This window comes from Gavialis gangeticus, unplaced genomic scaffold, assembly GCF_001723915.1.
Source record: "Gavialis gangeticus isolate Ggan-Ray unplaced genomic scaffold, GavGan_comp1, whole genome shotgun sequence".
Lineage (NCBI taxonomy): Eukaryota > Metazoa > Chordata > Crocodylia > Gavialidae > Gavialis > Gavialis gangeticus.
Genome location: NW_017729025.1, coordinates 29271548 through 29287102, shown reverse-complemented (window position 1 = coordinate 29287102; position 15555 = coordinate 29271548). Strand labels below are relative to the sequence as shown.

Below are 15555 nucleotides of genomic sequence, written 5' to 3'. Positions count from 1 at the left end.
GCTGGGGCTGTGCTGGACTCTTCCTGGTGGGGGCTGGGCTGGGCTGCACTCAGGGCGGGGCAGGTGGCAGCACAGGGACAGAGGGTTGGGGTGGGGCTATAGTGAATTTTGGGGTGGCTGCAGCCCCCCCTCCCAGCGCTGCCACTGCCCACCCTGAGTGCAGCCCAGCCCAGCCCCCTACTGGGAAGAGCCTGGCATAGCTCCAGCCCCATCCTGCAGCAGCAGCCCACGCTCACCCCACACAGATCCAGAGGCACACCCCCCATGCCCTTCCAGGGTGCACACTGTGCCAGAAGCTGCCACCCCCTGCTCACGCCCCCCGGATGAGCCGCAGCTCCATCCTGCATCCCACCGCGCCCAAGCTGGGCAGCAACTGCCCCAGCCCCAGGCCCTGCCCCAGTCCCACTCTCTCCCTCACCACAGGGGCCTTGATCTGTCGCCCCTATGCCCCTTCTCTTCCCCCTCCCCTTCCACCACAACAGACTTACCAGACAGACACTGCTCTTCAAGCTGACAGGCTGCATATCAAAAATCGGATCAGTATCGGCCAATATGCCTCCTTAAAAATCAGCTTTCGGTATTGGCCCCCAAAATATCTATCAGTGAACCACTAGTAGAAATCCTTGGTTTTAGGAAAGCTGACTTCCACAAGCTTAGGGGATTGGTTGACAAGGCCCTACGGGACCATGGTCCAGTGAGGAAAGGGGTACAAGAAAGTCCATTCCCTTTCATAAGAAAAACAGCAAAAGTGCCGGGAGACCCCCTTGCCTCAACAGGGAAGTCATGGACGTCTTGAAATTAAAACAAGAAGCCTACAAAGGATGGAAGTCGGGAATAACTACCAAAGAGAAGTACTCGGCAACAGCCCACACCTCTAGGGAGCAGCTCAGGACAGCAAAAGCACAAATTGAATACGGATTGGCAACTGGTCTCTCCTGTAAATGGGTTTGACAACTACCATTGTAAACAGTCAATGCTTCATGACTAGTCAATGCCCAAACCAATGGTAGCTTTCCATTGATTCAGCATGAACTATTCCAGAACTGACATGTTTTTAGAGAGGCCTCAACATGTTCTCTATCTTCCTACTCACAATCACAGTGCTTCACTCACTTTATTTTATATACAGTGTATTGCTTTATGCTATTTTTTAATGGTTGTCTTCATTTTTAGGTCATGAAACAACGGCCAGTCAGTTGTCATTTACAATAATGGAGCTGACTCGGCAACCTGAAATAATGGAGAGGTATATATGTTCTATACTTAGCTTGCAAAGCTAGCTATGCTGTTCCAGATGAGCATCATAAGCCAAGTAATAAATATGAGAACTATTAAAGAGCCAGCACCAATTAATAATCCATCCTGCTCTGTGTTCCAAAATAAATATTTAATAACAAGTATGCTGCATAATAACATATAGGACAATTAAGATTTTTCAGTTCTATTTAAGTAATGTATTTCAAAGCTCCATACCAGGGGTGTCAAAAGATCCAGCCCACAGAGCTCTAGCATCTGGCTCCCAGTACTGCCTGTGGGTCTCAGAGTTGATTCACAGGCAGCATGTGGGGCATGCTGGGTGGCCTTGTGTGCCACCTGCTCCAGCTAATGTCCCAGAGTGCTCCAGTATGTCCCAGAGTGGGCACTGTGTGCAGCACAGCTCTGCATGGCCAGAGCAGAATCACGCCTCACAGGGCACCCACTCCAGCTGCTCCAGGACACACTGTGGATCTGCCATACAGGCTGGCCTGTACATCCAATCCAGCCCACAGACCAGCCCTGTGCCACACATCCAGCCCATAGGACCAGATGAGCTTGACACCCCTGCTTTGTACAAAGCTGAGCTCTGCAAAGAGGATGTCAGCTCTGATTATACTACACCTTATACATATTCCTAATGTCCTGATCCTGATGCATTTACTCAGGCAGTCTCCCTTTGGAAGCAATAGGAATTTTGCAGGCTCATTATCAGGGAAATTTTGAAAAAAACACTTCATGCTGCTTGGCAGGAAATTGGTTTCTCTAACTAAACATCCCTTTTAATGTCTCCTCTAGACTTCGGGCTGAAGTGGATGAGGTTATTGGAACCAAGAGAAATATCAGCTATACAGACCTTGGGAATCTCCAGTATTTAACACAGGTACTGTAGAATGAGGTCAAACAACAGTCACAGCCTTTTGATGGCACTTTTGCCATGTCACACACAGCCAGCAGATGGTCCAAACTGGTGTAATTCTATACAAGGAAAATTAGCAATTCTTTATCCCTGCCTGCTTAGTTTAAATATAATCAGACTATAGGACTAGGTGTCTCCCTTCCTACTTGTTTCAGGTAGTTTGACAACAAGCTCCCAAGAGTTTGACAACCAAACCTATATCTGGTCAGTCATTGCTAAGGCATTTCTAGCTGATACCTTGCTACATCAGTAAAGTAACCAGTGACTGCTACTTGGATTGGAGACTTCCAAGGAAAATCCAGGAATTGGTTTTGGTAATTCAGAAGTGCCGTTCTCTTCTTCTTCTTTTCTCTCTCTCTCTCTGAGCATGGTACATGATCACCTGATCATGCATCTAGGAGGCTATTTTTTTGGAATGAGGGGTAAAACTGAGGTATGACAAGCTGTCATTATGTATATCCCATGTCTCTTTTTGCAAGGGTAGGGAGACCAGTGAACTTGTATGTACTAAATTCTAGTATTGGGAAATACCATGTCCCTGCTTAATTGCTGTACCAGGATATAGTGGTCACTTTTTTCTTCTCAGCTTCCTGAAAGGTGGCAGTGTTGCTTTTATAACAACTTCCATGTCCCATCCCAGATATGGCTACATTTTGACAGTAGATGACTATCAAAAATATGTGTCCATCAAGAAAAGACTTCTCTACCCTCTTGAGAATGCAAATAGGTTTCTTCAGAAGCTCTCCAAACTAGTTTAAGCATCACTGGGCACATCTACACGTTCACTTAATGCAACACGATAAACTTCAGAGCTCTCTGAGCTGGAGTCAACTGCTCCTGGGCGCAGCATCTATACATGTGACACTTCTTTTGTGATAGGCTTGCACCTGAAATTCCTTCCTATACATGAGGTACTAAGAAGAGAAGTGGGTGTCCTCTGCCACTGTCTTCTTTCTCCTAAATACCTGATGTTCCTTTCTGCTGACTGTTGTCTCTTTAATAGTTTTAATGCTGGTTTCAATCTGAGACTGGAGTAGACAAAGGAGATTTGGCCAAAAGTCTGCTCCATCAAAATCTTTGTATGAATCACTGGCTCTTCTTCCAGAATTCTGAAGCCTCCAATTAGTCTAAGTGGAAGGCTGTGGAGGAGGAATGAATGTTATTTTTCTTCTCCTGGCACTGTATTAATGAACTCTTTCTTATTTTACCCTGACACAGGTTCTCAAAGAATCTCTCCGATTATATCCTCCTGTCCCTGGGACTGTGCGCTGGACGGGAAAGGAAAATATCATTGAAGGCATCAGAATTCCAGCAAATGTGGTGCTATTTGTGAGTCTGATAGCTGCCTTCCAAACCCAGCAGGTTGTGGGAGTAATTAGGTTTTGAGTTAGATAGACACAGTGAGACCAAAATTCTCCACAGGAGTAGTTCAGTTGCTTTCAGTGAAGTTGTGTCAGCACGGAATTTGGTCTTGAAGAAAAAGAGGTGCGAATGGGGCACTGGACCCTGTTTGTAGAAATGTGCCAAATCTAGTGATGGCAAGAGTGGTCTAAGTATGTGTGGGAAGAAACAAGTAGTTTTCTTCTTGTACCCATGAGCCTGCAAAAAGTCTTTTCCAGTGTGTTTCATATGAATAATGTAAGCATGCATCCTGTTGGCAGTTCAGCACATATACCATGGGAAGGATGGAAAAGTTCTTCAAGGACCCAATGACTTTCAATCCTGACCGGTTCAGCAACAATGCACCCAAGTGAGTGTTTTTTACCATTCTGTCACCAGTACTTAATAAGTAATCAAAGAATCATAGAAAATGAGGGCTGGAAAGGACCTCAGCAGGTCATCGAGTCTAACCCCCTGCTCAAATCAGAAAGAAAATAATTTAGATGGGAAAATGTATATAATTATTGTATACTTTCCCTGTTTTGAGAGTAACACAAGACTTTGCAAAATAATAGTAATATGTGGCTTTTATGCAGCACCTTTCACCCTTAGAAGTCCAAGCACTTTACAAAGGAAAGCAATAATAATAATGATGATGGTGATGATGATGATATAGTTGCTTATATTATAGTTATGCTAGGGTGGCACCTATTGGTACAAATCAAAATGTGTTCCATTGTGAAAGGTGCTGTACAAACAACAATAAATGACACGCACTGGTAAAGTATCATTACCTCAGCAGTATAGCACAAAGACTCAAGATGCCATTCTGCTATTGGTTATTAAGACCCAGATGTATAAGGAAGTAATTTATGAACATTTCAAATTACAGTTGTAATAAAATCTTTGATTTAAAAAAAAAACAGCTTCTCTCTCTACAGTGAAACCACCAGAGTAAATGTTGTGACTTTTTTTCCTTCATAGGCCATATTTTTCCTATTTTCCATTTTCTTTGGGACCCCGTTCCTGTGTTGGACAGATATTCTCACAGGTAAGCAGACCCCTGGAAGTGCAGTTTCATTAGGAAATGCAGTGAAATGGTGAAGCTACTGATCCTCATCCTTTCAGGTGGGGTCTCTAGGCCTGTCCTGTCACTCATTTGTCAGATGGGGCGAAGCCAGCCTGTGGTTGCTTATTCTGCAGCTGTTCTGCGAGTCCTCTGCTTGTCCAGGCTACCAATCCAGCATGTTTCAGGAACAGTAAATCTACTTGGATTTTAAATCCTTACACAGCCCTTAACTACAGTCCAAACCCCTTTTGATAGGAATTGCTGTCAGACACAGTTGTGGGCCTGCTTTTGGGGCAAACCCGTGAAATATGTGGTCCAGACAGAAGCATCAAACTACCAGAGACTTCAAGGGGGCAAAGCAGAAAGGGAAGGTGCAAATATGGTTGCTCAGGTTAGGAGAAATGATTTCTTGGCAGAGCATGGGAAGCAGCATTTGGGGGCAATGCAGCAAATCCTGCACTCTAAGGTAGCGCACAGTGGGTGTCTAAATGTTGATACTCAGTGTGCCCCAATTAAAGTGTTCTGATCTATACCCTGGTCTTCAAAGCAGACCTAAAACTTAAACAACTGCCACATCTTTGCATCTGTATGTCTTCTCCAATTTTGGAAGGTGCAGGTGACTGAGATGTGTATTGTTCCTACGCACTCCGAGAGGCAGCTTTTCTTGTAGTTCAGCTGCAATGATATTGTAACATGTTTAGTTCTAAGTTTCTGGGTTCCACAGAACTGTGTCATATCCTGAATTTAAATACTTGCAACCAACCCTGCCTCTGCTGAATGCTAGTTTGCTATTCTTAACAGATGGAGGCTAAAGTGGTGATGGCGAAACTGCTACAGAGGTTTGAATTCCAGCTGGCACCAGGACAGAGCTTTGAAATTGTGGATACAGGAACCCTCAAACCACGAGATGGTGTTATGTGCATACTGAAACCACGAATACTTTAAATACAGTGGGACGGGAGGAAAGGAATGAAATGGCATCAATGCTGGAGTTTCCCTCAGTTTGTTTAAATTCTCTCACTAATCCAGGGTTAGATTTCCCAGTCCATTTTAGCGGCTACTAGTTTGGAAGTTAGATAGTTCTTCCCATAAAAAGTATGAAAACATTTTGGAGGTGCAGTCAAATATCCATTTAAACATCTTTGACCTGAAAACTGAGAACAAACTTTGCAAAACAGACTTTTAGTTAGGGACTGCCTATTCTAACTTGGTGTGGAAAAACCAGAAGAATACCTCCTTTCATTAAAGCAGTAATTCTCAAGCAGGGCTCTGGGCACTCTGGGGTGCCAATGGATCTTTTAAAGGATGCCATGAGGTGTGAGTTGATAAATTAGATGTTAGGAGATAAGCAGATAAACTAAACAGATAAGTGCAGGCTCAGGCATGATGACCTCCCTTTCCCACTGCCAGGCCTCTCAGCAAGGAAGCAAGTACTGTAATGTATAAATTAGTTTTTGAAATTGGGTGCCATTCAGTTTGCTTCCCATCAAATGAGTGCCTCCAGTCTAAAAAGGTTGAGAACCACTGCACTACAGGTTACAAATTTGGCAAAGGCCAGTTCTGGTCTAATTTTTTACAGATCTCTCTGGACCCATGACTCAGGCTTAAATTCACATAAGCACTTGTGTAGTGGCACTTGGATCAAATAGGTTTGAGTTTGGGGTCTGAAAATTAGGGTCTGTTCTTCTGACCAGATAATTTTCCCTATCTCTATCTGTGTCCTCGCCTGTGATAGTAACCTACTGGGGAAAAACAGTGCCCCAGTAAAAGGAAATGCTTCCCTTTCAAGACTACCTCAAGTTTATTCTCTTACCCAGAGATGGTCCTTAGGGTAAATCCAATATTTTTTATTAGACCAACTCAGATAGTTGGAAAAATTCTTCTTAGCAAGCTTTTGGGCACAAACACCCTTTGTCAGGCTGAGGAAGCGTCTGCAGATGATCTGTGCTCTTCTTCTCTTGCCCAATACTTCCACCAGGTGGTAGTCTTTCATTTTTAATGCACAAGAAAGCCAGGATTTTCCAGATCTGTTAGTTGCTGAAGAGCAAATGTGTCCTAAGTAGGGTGGCCATCATAGAGGACCACTGCTTTCAGTGGTTTTCTGCTACTCTTTCCTGTATTAATATGACACGCAACACCTTTATGTCCTCTATTTTTCTCTTGAAAAATTTCAACAGAAAAATAAAGGACATAAAGGTGTCGGGTTTCATATCAAGAGAACAGAAGACAACCGGCATGTGCTCTATGATGGCCACGCTAGTCCTAAGCTATCCCAGGAAGTAAACTGGGGGGGGGGGGCAACACCCCTGGAGCTGGACTGACACTGTGTATGAACTCATTTGGTCTCCTGCCTCTGGTATGGCAAGTGGTCTCTCCGCCTCTGGGAAAACAACTGTGATGGCTCAAGCATGTGCTGAAAAGCAGCTCCCTGAGGTCTTGTGTGCCAGGTAAGAATGCACACATACTGACTGGGTCAGGTAGTATTAAGTAACTTGAAGCCCAAAGCCATACAAGATGCAGCTGGGAGTGACTGTTTACACCATCTCCTTGTTCTGTAACAAATTCCCTTGCTTTTCCAGGATTCAGCTCCAATAGCCCCCTTTGCTGGTCCACGGTAGGATCAGCAGAACAAAGCTTCTTACCACACTTGGCCATCTCCTGCTCTCTCTTCCCCCAGCCATGGAGGGAGGAGTCCTAGTCTTAACAGATAAGAAGAGGAGAAAGAGATATGAAGGGTTTTACTCCCCATATGTGACTGAGAAGGGGCACAATCTCAGCATGTACAAGTGTCAGTGGTCTGGAAGGACAGGGATTTCTCAGGTGAAATAGAGCAGCAAGCATCAGACTGAGCAGTGCTAAACTCTATAGCATCCATTTGCAAGCAAGAGCCTGCCTCCAAACATAATGGTCTCCTTTCACCCTTCTCCTCCCAGCTACATGAGCTTGAAGACAGACAAAAACTCTCAGGAGATCTGGTAAGAAACAGCCAGCATGAGCCAAGGCAGCAGCTACATCAGAGACCTTGGGACATGATGGACACCATCCGTTCCCAGCTGCTTCTTACATGTTTTAATTCAGACATTCTTCCCCTTTTGCAGACTGAGTATTTGCTGCAAATTTTGTCCACCTTTCACAGGCTCTTTTTTTCCCTCCACTTCCCCTCAGTACCCTGTCTTTGCACACAGACTTTGTGCAATGCCTCTGCCTTGTTAGACCTATTTTTAATTCTGCTTTGTTAGGAAATGTCATTGCTGGAACACTGTAGACTGCAGACGTGGTCAAGAACTGAAACACCACAATGACAAGTGCAGATGGCAGGCCTAGCATAAGCCTAGATGATGGAGAACATGTACTTAAACTTCCTTAGATTGAAATGCTCAGCATATAATCAGTGAGCAGTAGTGTGGAAAAGTAGAGTAAAAATCTGTTAGTCAAGGCCACTATATTGGACCAGGCCAGATGTGGATAATTGTTTTTTGGAAAGCACTAATAGTAATTACAGGTAGCAGCTGTAGTACCTTGATGTTATATCTTTTGATGATGAGAAGTGAATTATGTGTAGCGTACTAGAGTGTTCTTGTTAACTAAATATGGTAAAGCAGAAGTATAAAATCACTTGCCACCTTGGCTGTTTTCAAGGGATCTGCGCCCAGCTACAGAAGTGTGACTTACACAGGAAACCCCACAAGCCTGTTTCTGAGCAGCAGGAGTGATTAATGTAACCAAAATGTATTAGATGTAATTTTGTTATAATACATATACTAACATTAAGTTTCTTAGACAAGTTGTGGGGTAAAGCAGCCTTGTTAGCAAAGACCATAAACCAAGGTGGAAAGAAAACAGGATTGTGGCAAGCAACATTACATGAGGGAAAGAGACAAGAAATCCTCCCTTTTGAGACCTAAATACCAACTAATTGACACCTTCCAATTAATACCATAAGAGAACTGGTTCGGTTCGGTTCAGTTCCAAAAGTGTCTGTGAAACAAGTGTGAATAAAACCAATCAGAGGACATTTCTTAGAATATCTAAACAAGCCATCTAGAAATATAAGGTACAGACTGGAAGGAAAATTGGAGAGTTCTGCAAAATCAAGCAGACTTGCTACCTCCCAGCTGGTACAGGTGAGAATCTGTAATATGCTATTATGGATAGTATGATGGGGCATGATCTTGGGCTCCCATATCACCTCCTTCATGGCCACCTTAGTCTTGCCCAGCCTTTGCTCCTGCCTCTTAGGGACTTCCCCTGATGTCTCATCTGCCAGGCCTTGATGTTGTTAATGAAGAGGGGAGACTACCCTTAGTCAGCCAGGGCCTGAGTCAGTGGACTTGGGCTGAGGGTGCTCCTCCTAGTCCTTTTTTGCTATTGGGCTCTCCTTGGCATGCTTGGCTTGGGGCTCAGACCCCAGCACCCAAAGCCTCTCTCTCTCTCTTTCTGCCCTGGACTAACACTGGGCCCCTCAAACCCCAGTCCTTGTCCAGATTTCAACTGTTTGGCTTCAGCCCCTTTTCCCTGTAGCTGAAGCCCCTCAGCGCAAGTCCACTGACTCAGGCCCTGGCTCTTGGGCCTCAGCCTCGCAGCAGAGGTTGCCTACCCCGGACCCCTTTCGTGGTCTCCTCTGCCCCTACAGCCACTCCCAGTCCTCCAGTTCCCAACAAATGTACATGAACATAAACACCAGCACAGCAGAAATAAGTAAACTGCTTTCACAAAGGTCTTCCCCGCTGTCAGTCAGTACCCTACCACAGGCTACAACTCCCAGCACTAGGCTCGCTCTCTCCCTTGTGGGTAGCTGGGTATCCCTGGGCACTGCCTCCTGCAGTCATCTTCCCTGGGGAATTTCTCTCTCTGAAGCATGCAGGGTTTGACTGCCCTCTCTGGCTCAGGCCCTGGGCTTTTATGTCTCTAAGCCCTACCCCCTTTCTGTCACACGTCTTTCCCCAGCCACACATGGGGGTTTCACCCCCATACTTAAGAGTCAGCCTGCACTCCTGCCACTGTGGCCCCACACAGCCAGCTTAGCCTGCTGCCTTAAGTTGACAGGAGCCCCTGGCTCCTTGTTACAGTCCCCTCTCCTCTACCACCATTGTGCCCTAGTAAGAGGGTTTGAGTTCCCTGCCACAGCTAGACAGGCATTGAAATAACTGTACTTGTGCTTTTGGGCTGTGACGGGGGGGGACACATGTCCCCTCAGATTAGTGCACCCATAGAGGGCATGGCACTGCAGCCTCACCGAACTGGCATGGGCAGAAGCTGTCTCCATAGCCCAGAGAGTAGGTGGAGCAGGGTGGTGAGACTCGTTGCTGCTACTGGTGCTGCCAGGACTCCCATGCCAGCTGCGCTGCCAGTAGTATGAGTAATGGACGGGGGTAGAGCCACAGCTCAAGGGGAGTAGTGGTGGCGGCAGCTGGGTCATGGCAGCAAAGTAGAGCCACAGCCCAGCACTCAAGTGGCTGGTGACATCAGAGGTGAGGGCAGTGGAGCCCTGCCCCATCCATTACTTTTTGTGCTGCTGGTGGCTGGTGCTGGTGATGGCAGAAATGAACTTTACTGCCCCGCTCCACCCTCCTGCACCAGATCCTGGGAGTCTGGCCAGGCTGCAGCTCCATGCCCACTGTAGGCACACAAATCTGAGAGGGCACGTGCCCCCCTCAAGCCTCACCGACACATCGCCTGTGCCCCTGCCCCTCTGCTCCCCACAGACGTACCTGCAGGGAGCTTCAGATGTTGCTTTCCACTCTGCCTGGCTGTCATGTGTCTGTGTGCATGTGCACAAGCATGTGGTGCCCCCTGCCTGATTGCCTTCCTCCCGCCCCCACCCAGCCCCAAGCAGCCCCTTGCAGGCTGGAACTCTGCCAGCCTGCAAAGGGAAACCCATAGTTTCCCATGTTTTTTTCCTTTAAAGGAAAAAAATCCAAGTTTTTCCATGGCAAATGAAAAACCCAGATCCCTGTTTATTAGTATGCAACAGTGTTAACATATGGTCAAGCACTAGCAGCATCTGTTTTTTTTCCAAAAATGTATGCAAAATATGATCCATTTTTTAAGTTTGTTTGTGACCCTCTCATATGTTCTTTCAACCCACTTTTGGGTTGCAACCCACAGGTTGAAAAATGCTTGACTAGATGACCCAGGGAGGTCCCTTCCAGCCCTACTTTTCTATGATCCTATGGCCAAGGAGCCACAAAAGCCTGAGGCCCTGGCTACTGCATGGCAATTATTAGACAAGATCTGCCGTAATAACCCAGGCTGGTGATCCCTCCTCCATGCTGCAGAGGAGGGGTCCACTAAGCTTTTTTTAATGAGAGCTGAATTTTTCCATTCACTCATCTCTGTATCCCACCCCTATTAAGGGTCCCCTTTTTTTTCTTCTGTGTTGCTGCTTAACTAATTCCTTCCCATCAAAACTCCACCCAAAGAATTAAAGAACAATCAAACCAATGTTGTCCTGAAATACTGAGATCCTCCCTCTGCTCCTGTGTTATATCCCCTTGCCCCACTTTATAGTCTTTTACAGTCTTTGTAAAGTTATGGGGCTGAGGCTGCATTTCTCACTATGGTTGAACAATGACTTGCACAACTGGCCCAGGATCTTGGCTTGAGTCCTTAAGAACTACTGTAAATCAAACAAACAACAAACATCATTATTATTATTTATCTGTGTTTTCCCTGAGGTGCTTTGATATCATTATGTTAATGAGATACTGGAATTAAGCAATACAGCACCCCGTTGGCTTCTATTCCCTTAGAAACACAGGTAGAAATGCTTAATAGCTCTCCAAAGGCAATGAATATTCACGAATATGACACATCCTTATTAAGTATTTGCTTGATTTAGAAATAAGTACTGTAATTAAAAAAGAACTATTGAGGTTAAAAGCAACAAAGGAAATGCAGGTATTCTGCGCTAGTGTTCAAGACTTTGCCTTACATAAGCAAAGGAATGCATGTTTAGGGTGATTCTCCTCTGTCCTCTATTAATGTGAAACCTGATGCCTTTCTGTCCTCTATTTTTCTCTTGAAGAGACAACTTTTCTCTTCAAGAGAAAAATAGAGGACATAAAGGCATTGGGTTTCATATCAACAGAGGACAGAGTAGCAGAAAAACAGAATGTGCTCTATGATGGCCACCCTACCTCCTATCCTCCTAATCCATGTAATGTCTCTTGATGGAATACATGCAGCTGTTTAACCAGATTGTCAATGAGCATTTAGTTTTCCTTCTGAATGCTCATGCTTTCTCACCCTTGCATCTACCTTGTCAAACAACTCTACTGTATTGGTGCTCTACCCTATCTAAAAAGGTCCTGTGTTCTACCCCCTATATAGTTCCAGTGGGAAGCAGCGTGAAAGTTAAATTTTCTGTCTTCCTTTGGGACAAATGCCACTTTCATATATGATTTTTCCCTGAACATTTGATTATTTTTATTTGGTATTTCCATTACACTAGTCCCTGGAGTCCCCAGCCCAGATCCAGTGATAGGTCCTGTAGATAGTGCCCCGCAATCTTTGCAGTTTGAGGCTGTAAGCTGTACCTTCGTGTCTAAGCTTAACCTATGTAGCACTGACAATCTGCAAAGTGTAGCTAAGCAGCAAAAGTCTGTGCCTCAGCGTAGTGTAAATCTCTGCATATGTAACAACGAGCTTGACCAGCAGATGCCATTAACATGTTTAAGAAAACATAATTAAACAATGCATTATACTGTGGCTTTATTTTAAAATATTAATAGTGTGTAAGCCAGGGGTAGGCAACTTTTTTTGGCCAGAGTGCCGAATAACACCACAATGCCTTTCTCAGAAGGTGCCAGAGTGCCAGTATGGCAGAAAAACAAAATGAGGGCAAGGGGTACATGGCAGGATGCTCCTTGTCCCCTACCCAAAGCCCCTGCCCCACAGCCCGGGCTCTGTGCCTGCCAGCAGCTACCCTGGCTCTGGGTAGCTGCTGGAGCCTGGGCTGCTCCCAGCAGGGCTTGCAGCATCCCAGCTGCCTGCTGGGAGCAGCGCGGGCTCCTGGCTGGCAGCAGCTTCCCAGAGCCAGGGCTGGCTCTGGCCGGGAGGCTCCAAACAGCTGTGCCGGGCCCAAGCATCAGCTCCACAACAGCGCATGCAGGCGCGTCTTGGAGCGGGCAGTGGGGGAGGGGACTGAGGCAGTGCATCCCCAGTCTCTCCCCCACTCCCGGCACGGAGATGATGAGCCCGGGCTCTGGGCATCTGCAGCAAGCAGTGGGCAAAGTGCAAACAGCTGTGCCAGGCTCATCACCTCCGTGCTGGGAGCAGGGGAGAGATTGGGGCTGCGCTGCCTCAGGCCCTGCCTGCTCGGACGCGTGCGTGCACGTGGCGGTGCAGAGCTGATGCTGGAGCCCAGCATGGCTGTTTGGAGCCTCCCCGCTGCAGCCGGCCCCGGCTCTGGGGAGCTGCTGCCATCCAGGATCCCGGGCTGCTCCCAGCAGGCAACTGGGACGCTGCAAGCCCTGCTGGGAGCAGCTCGGGCTCCGTTGCTGGCAGCAGCTACCCAGAGCCGGGGCTGGCTATGGTGTGCCAAGCAAAATGGCCTCACGTGCCACGCTTGGCACGCATGCCAGGGGTTGCTGACCCTCGGTATAAGCAAATGTATTAAATGTTATTTTGCCATAATAAATGTATTTTAATTAAAATGCTTAGGTAATTTGTAAAAACAAAGCAGCCTTGTCAAAAAAAAAAACTAAAGTGAAAAAGTAACAGGCCAGCAGCCTTCCACAGTAAAACAAAAAGAAAATAAGAAGCCCACCTCTTTTATTTTCCCAAGCCTTCCAAACTAACAAAAATGTAGTTCAATCCAGTTCTAAAGGTTTCATTAAAATAAAAAGAAATCAAAAGCCAATTATTAAAATATAAAAACTGGCCAATTATTAAAACTGGGCATAGGTTAAAAAAACCCTTGGACTTCTCTGAAGCTCGGCACACCAACTCAAGTCCCCAGAGAAAGAAAAAAGCCTGGCCAGCAAACCTGTTTCTTCCCTAAATCCAAGTCTACATAACCATTGTCTTTGTTAATATAAATCAAGTCTTTGCTACTGCATATCCTAATACAGTTTCAAGTTGTAACTAAAATGGTCTCACTGGTCATCAGTCAATCTCCTCTCACCCACAGTTAAAATTTAAAGTAACGAGGTTTATCTCTTGTACAAATGTTCACAAGCCAATAGGTCTACTCAGAGGGTGTGAAGAATTTGCATAGGCAGACAAGGTTCCCTGGGTAAATCCTATATCTTTTATTAGACCAACTCAAATAGTTGAAAAACTCTTAGCAAGCTTTCAGGCACAAACCCCTTCGTCAGGATGAGAAAGTGTCTGCAAATGGTCTGTGCTCTTCCTGGATGGAGAGGTAAGGCAGCCAGAGGCCAGGAGCTATGCAAGAAATCCAGTCAGTCAAAATGTAAATTGAGGTGGTGAGTAGGTAACAGATAGGTGTGGGGGGATGAATGTAGCTGTAGTCAAAGCATGAGAGACAGGAGGGTGGAGGGGAAGGGAATGAGAATAGCTGGTAAAAAGTGGAGGGTTTAGTCCAGGGGTGGGCAGTTATTTTGGACGGAGGGCCGCTTACCAAGTTGTGGCAAACTGTCAAGGGCCGCATGCATAGCCCTGCCCCTTGACAGCTGCCCCGCCCCTGTAACCTGCAGGGAAGGAGCTGGTGCAGAGCACAGGGAAAAGCGGCCCCTCACCCATCCCGTGGACGGTGCACCTCTTTCCCTGCCCTTCCCTCCCCCTTACCTGAGTTTCCGGTGCCAATGCAGCCAGGTCATCCCAGGCCAGAAGCCCCTCCTGGGGCTTTTGGCTGGGGGGGCAGGGCTGTGCAGGCCCTGCTGTTGCAGGAGCCCACCGAGGATTCCCCTGGGTCCTACTGCCTCTGGTTCCTGTCATTTTTGACAGGAACCAAGGACAGATAAATTTTAATTTTCAAAAGTTTTTTAGGGGCCCCGCAGGCTGCATAGAATGGCCTCACGGGCCAGATGCAGCCCACGGGCCGTATTTGCCCACCCCTGTGCTAGTCCCTCACTCAGGTGATCTGTATTTCCCTACTGGCTTTGTCATCTTTTTGGATTCATACCTCTTAACATCTACTAATATAATTACTTTCTATGACAAAAGTTTGCTGGTGGTACTTAAGGCTGAACTGAAAAAATTGCTGGTGGTACTTAAGGATGTATCGTTCTGAACTGGTGGGGTTTGGGAACCGCTGATCAAAATGCTGCATGAGACACAATAGACCTCACACCCGAAGCTGCCACGGGGAAAGCAGGGGAACCAGTGTCCTGCTTCTGTGAGGTGTTGTCAGTATATGCTCAAGAGGCCGGGGTAGAGGGACCTGCCCCCTGCTACAGAGGAAAGCAAAACCCCCACAGACAATACCGATTTGCCCATGGGGTAAAATTTCTTCCTGACCCCAAATATGGGGATCGGTCTGAGCAGAGGCGTAAGACACTAGCCAGGACAGGAACCTCTGGTTTTGCTTCCAGCAGGAGCACTGGCACACCCCAGTCAAAGTCCCCAGCCTTAGCTATAGCCAGCACCCTTAAAAACACCTTGACACTTAAGCTGCTTGCAGAAGTTAAAAAAAACCAACAAAAAACAGAGCTTTAATTCAAATGTTGAAAGAATTTCATTAGGAATGAACTGCACCATTGATCTTAAATGGCTCTGCTGTCAGTAACATCAGGGAAAGGTAGTAGGGCTGGTTAGTAGGAGCATGGGAAGCAAGCAGGATAAACTAGCACTCCTGCTTGCAGAGAACACTTACGACTTAGTGGGGCTAACAGAAACCTGGTGGGACTCCACCCACAACTGGGCGGTACTCACTGAGGGCTATAAGCTATACAGAAAGGATACAGTGGGGAAGAGAGGGGGAGGGGTTGCGCTCTGTCAAGCAACGTTATACATCGACCCTTATCAA

The 15555-nt window shown here is 46.4% G+C and overlaps 1 protein-coding gene across 2 annotated transcripts in view; it reads left to right on the top strand.

The window, feature by feature from the left end:
- Nucleotides 1-6410, top strand: part of LOC109298462 (cholesterol 24-hydroxylase) — a 30697-nt gene extending 24287 nt beyond the window's left edge. Inside the window, exons 10-15 of one of the 2 annotated variants that reach the window (XM_019518584.1) lie at nucleotides 1174-1246; nucleotides 2053-2131; nucleotides 3386-3502; nucleotides 3835-3923; nucleotides 4538-4604; nucleotides 5424-6410. In XM_019518584.1, the coding sequence (XP_019374129.1) occupies nucleotides 1174-1246; nucleotides 2053-2131; nucleotides 3386-3502; nucleotides 3835-3923; nucleotides 4538-4604; nucleotides 5424-5567 (569 nt within the window). In that variant the 3' untranslated portion in view covers nucleotides 5568-6410. Of the gene's footprint in view, nucleotides 1-1173; nucleotides 1247-2052; nucleotides 2138-3385; nucleotides 3503-3834; nucleotides 3924-4537; nucleotides 4605-5423 lie in introns of both variants that reach the window. The other variant, XM_019518582.1, reaches the window with a different exon arrangement.
- Nucleotides 6411-15555: the final 9145 nt, after the last annotated feature.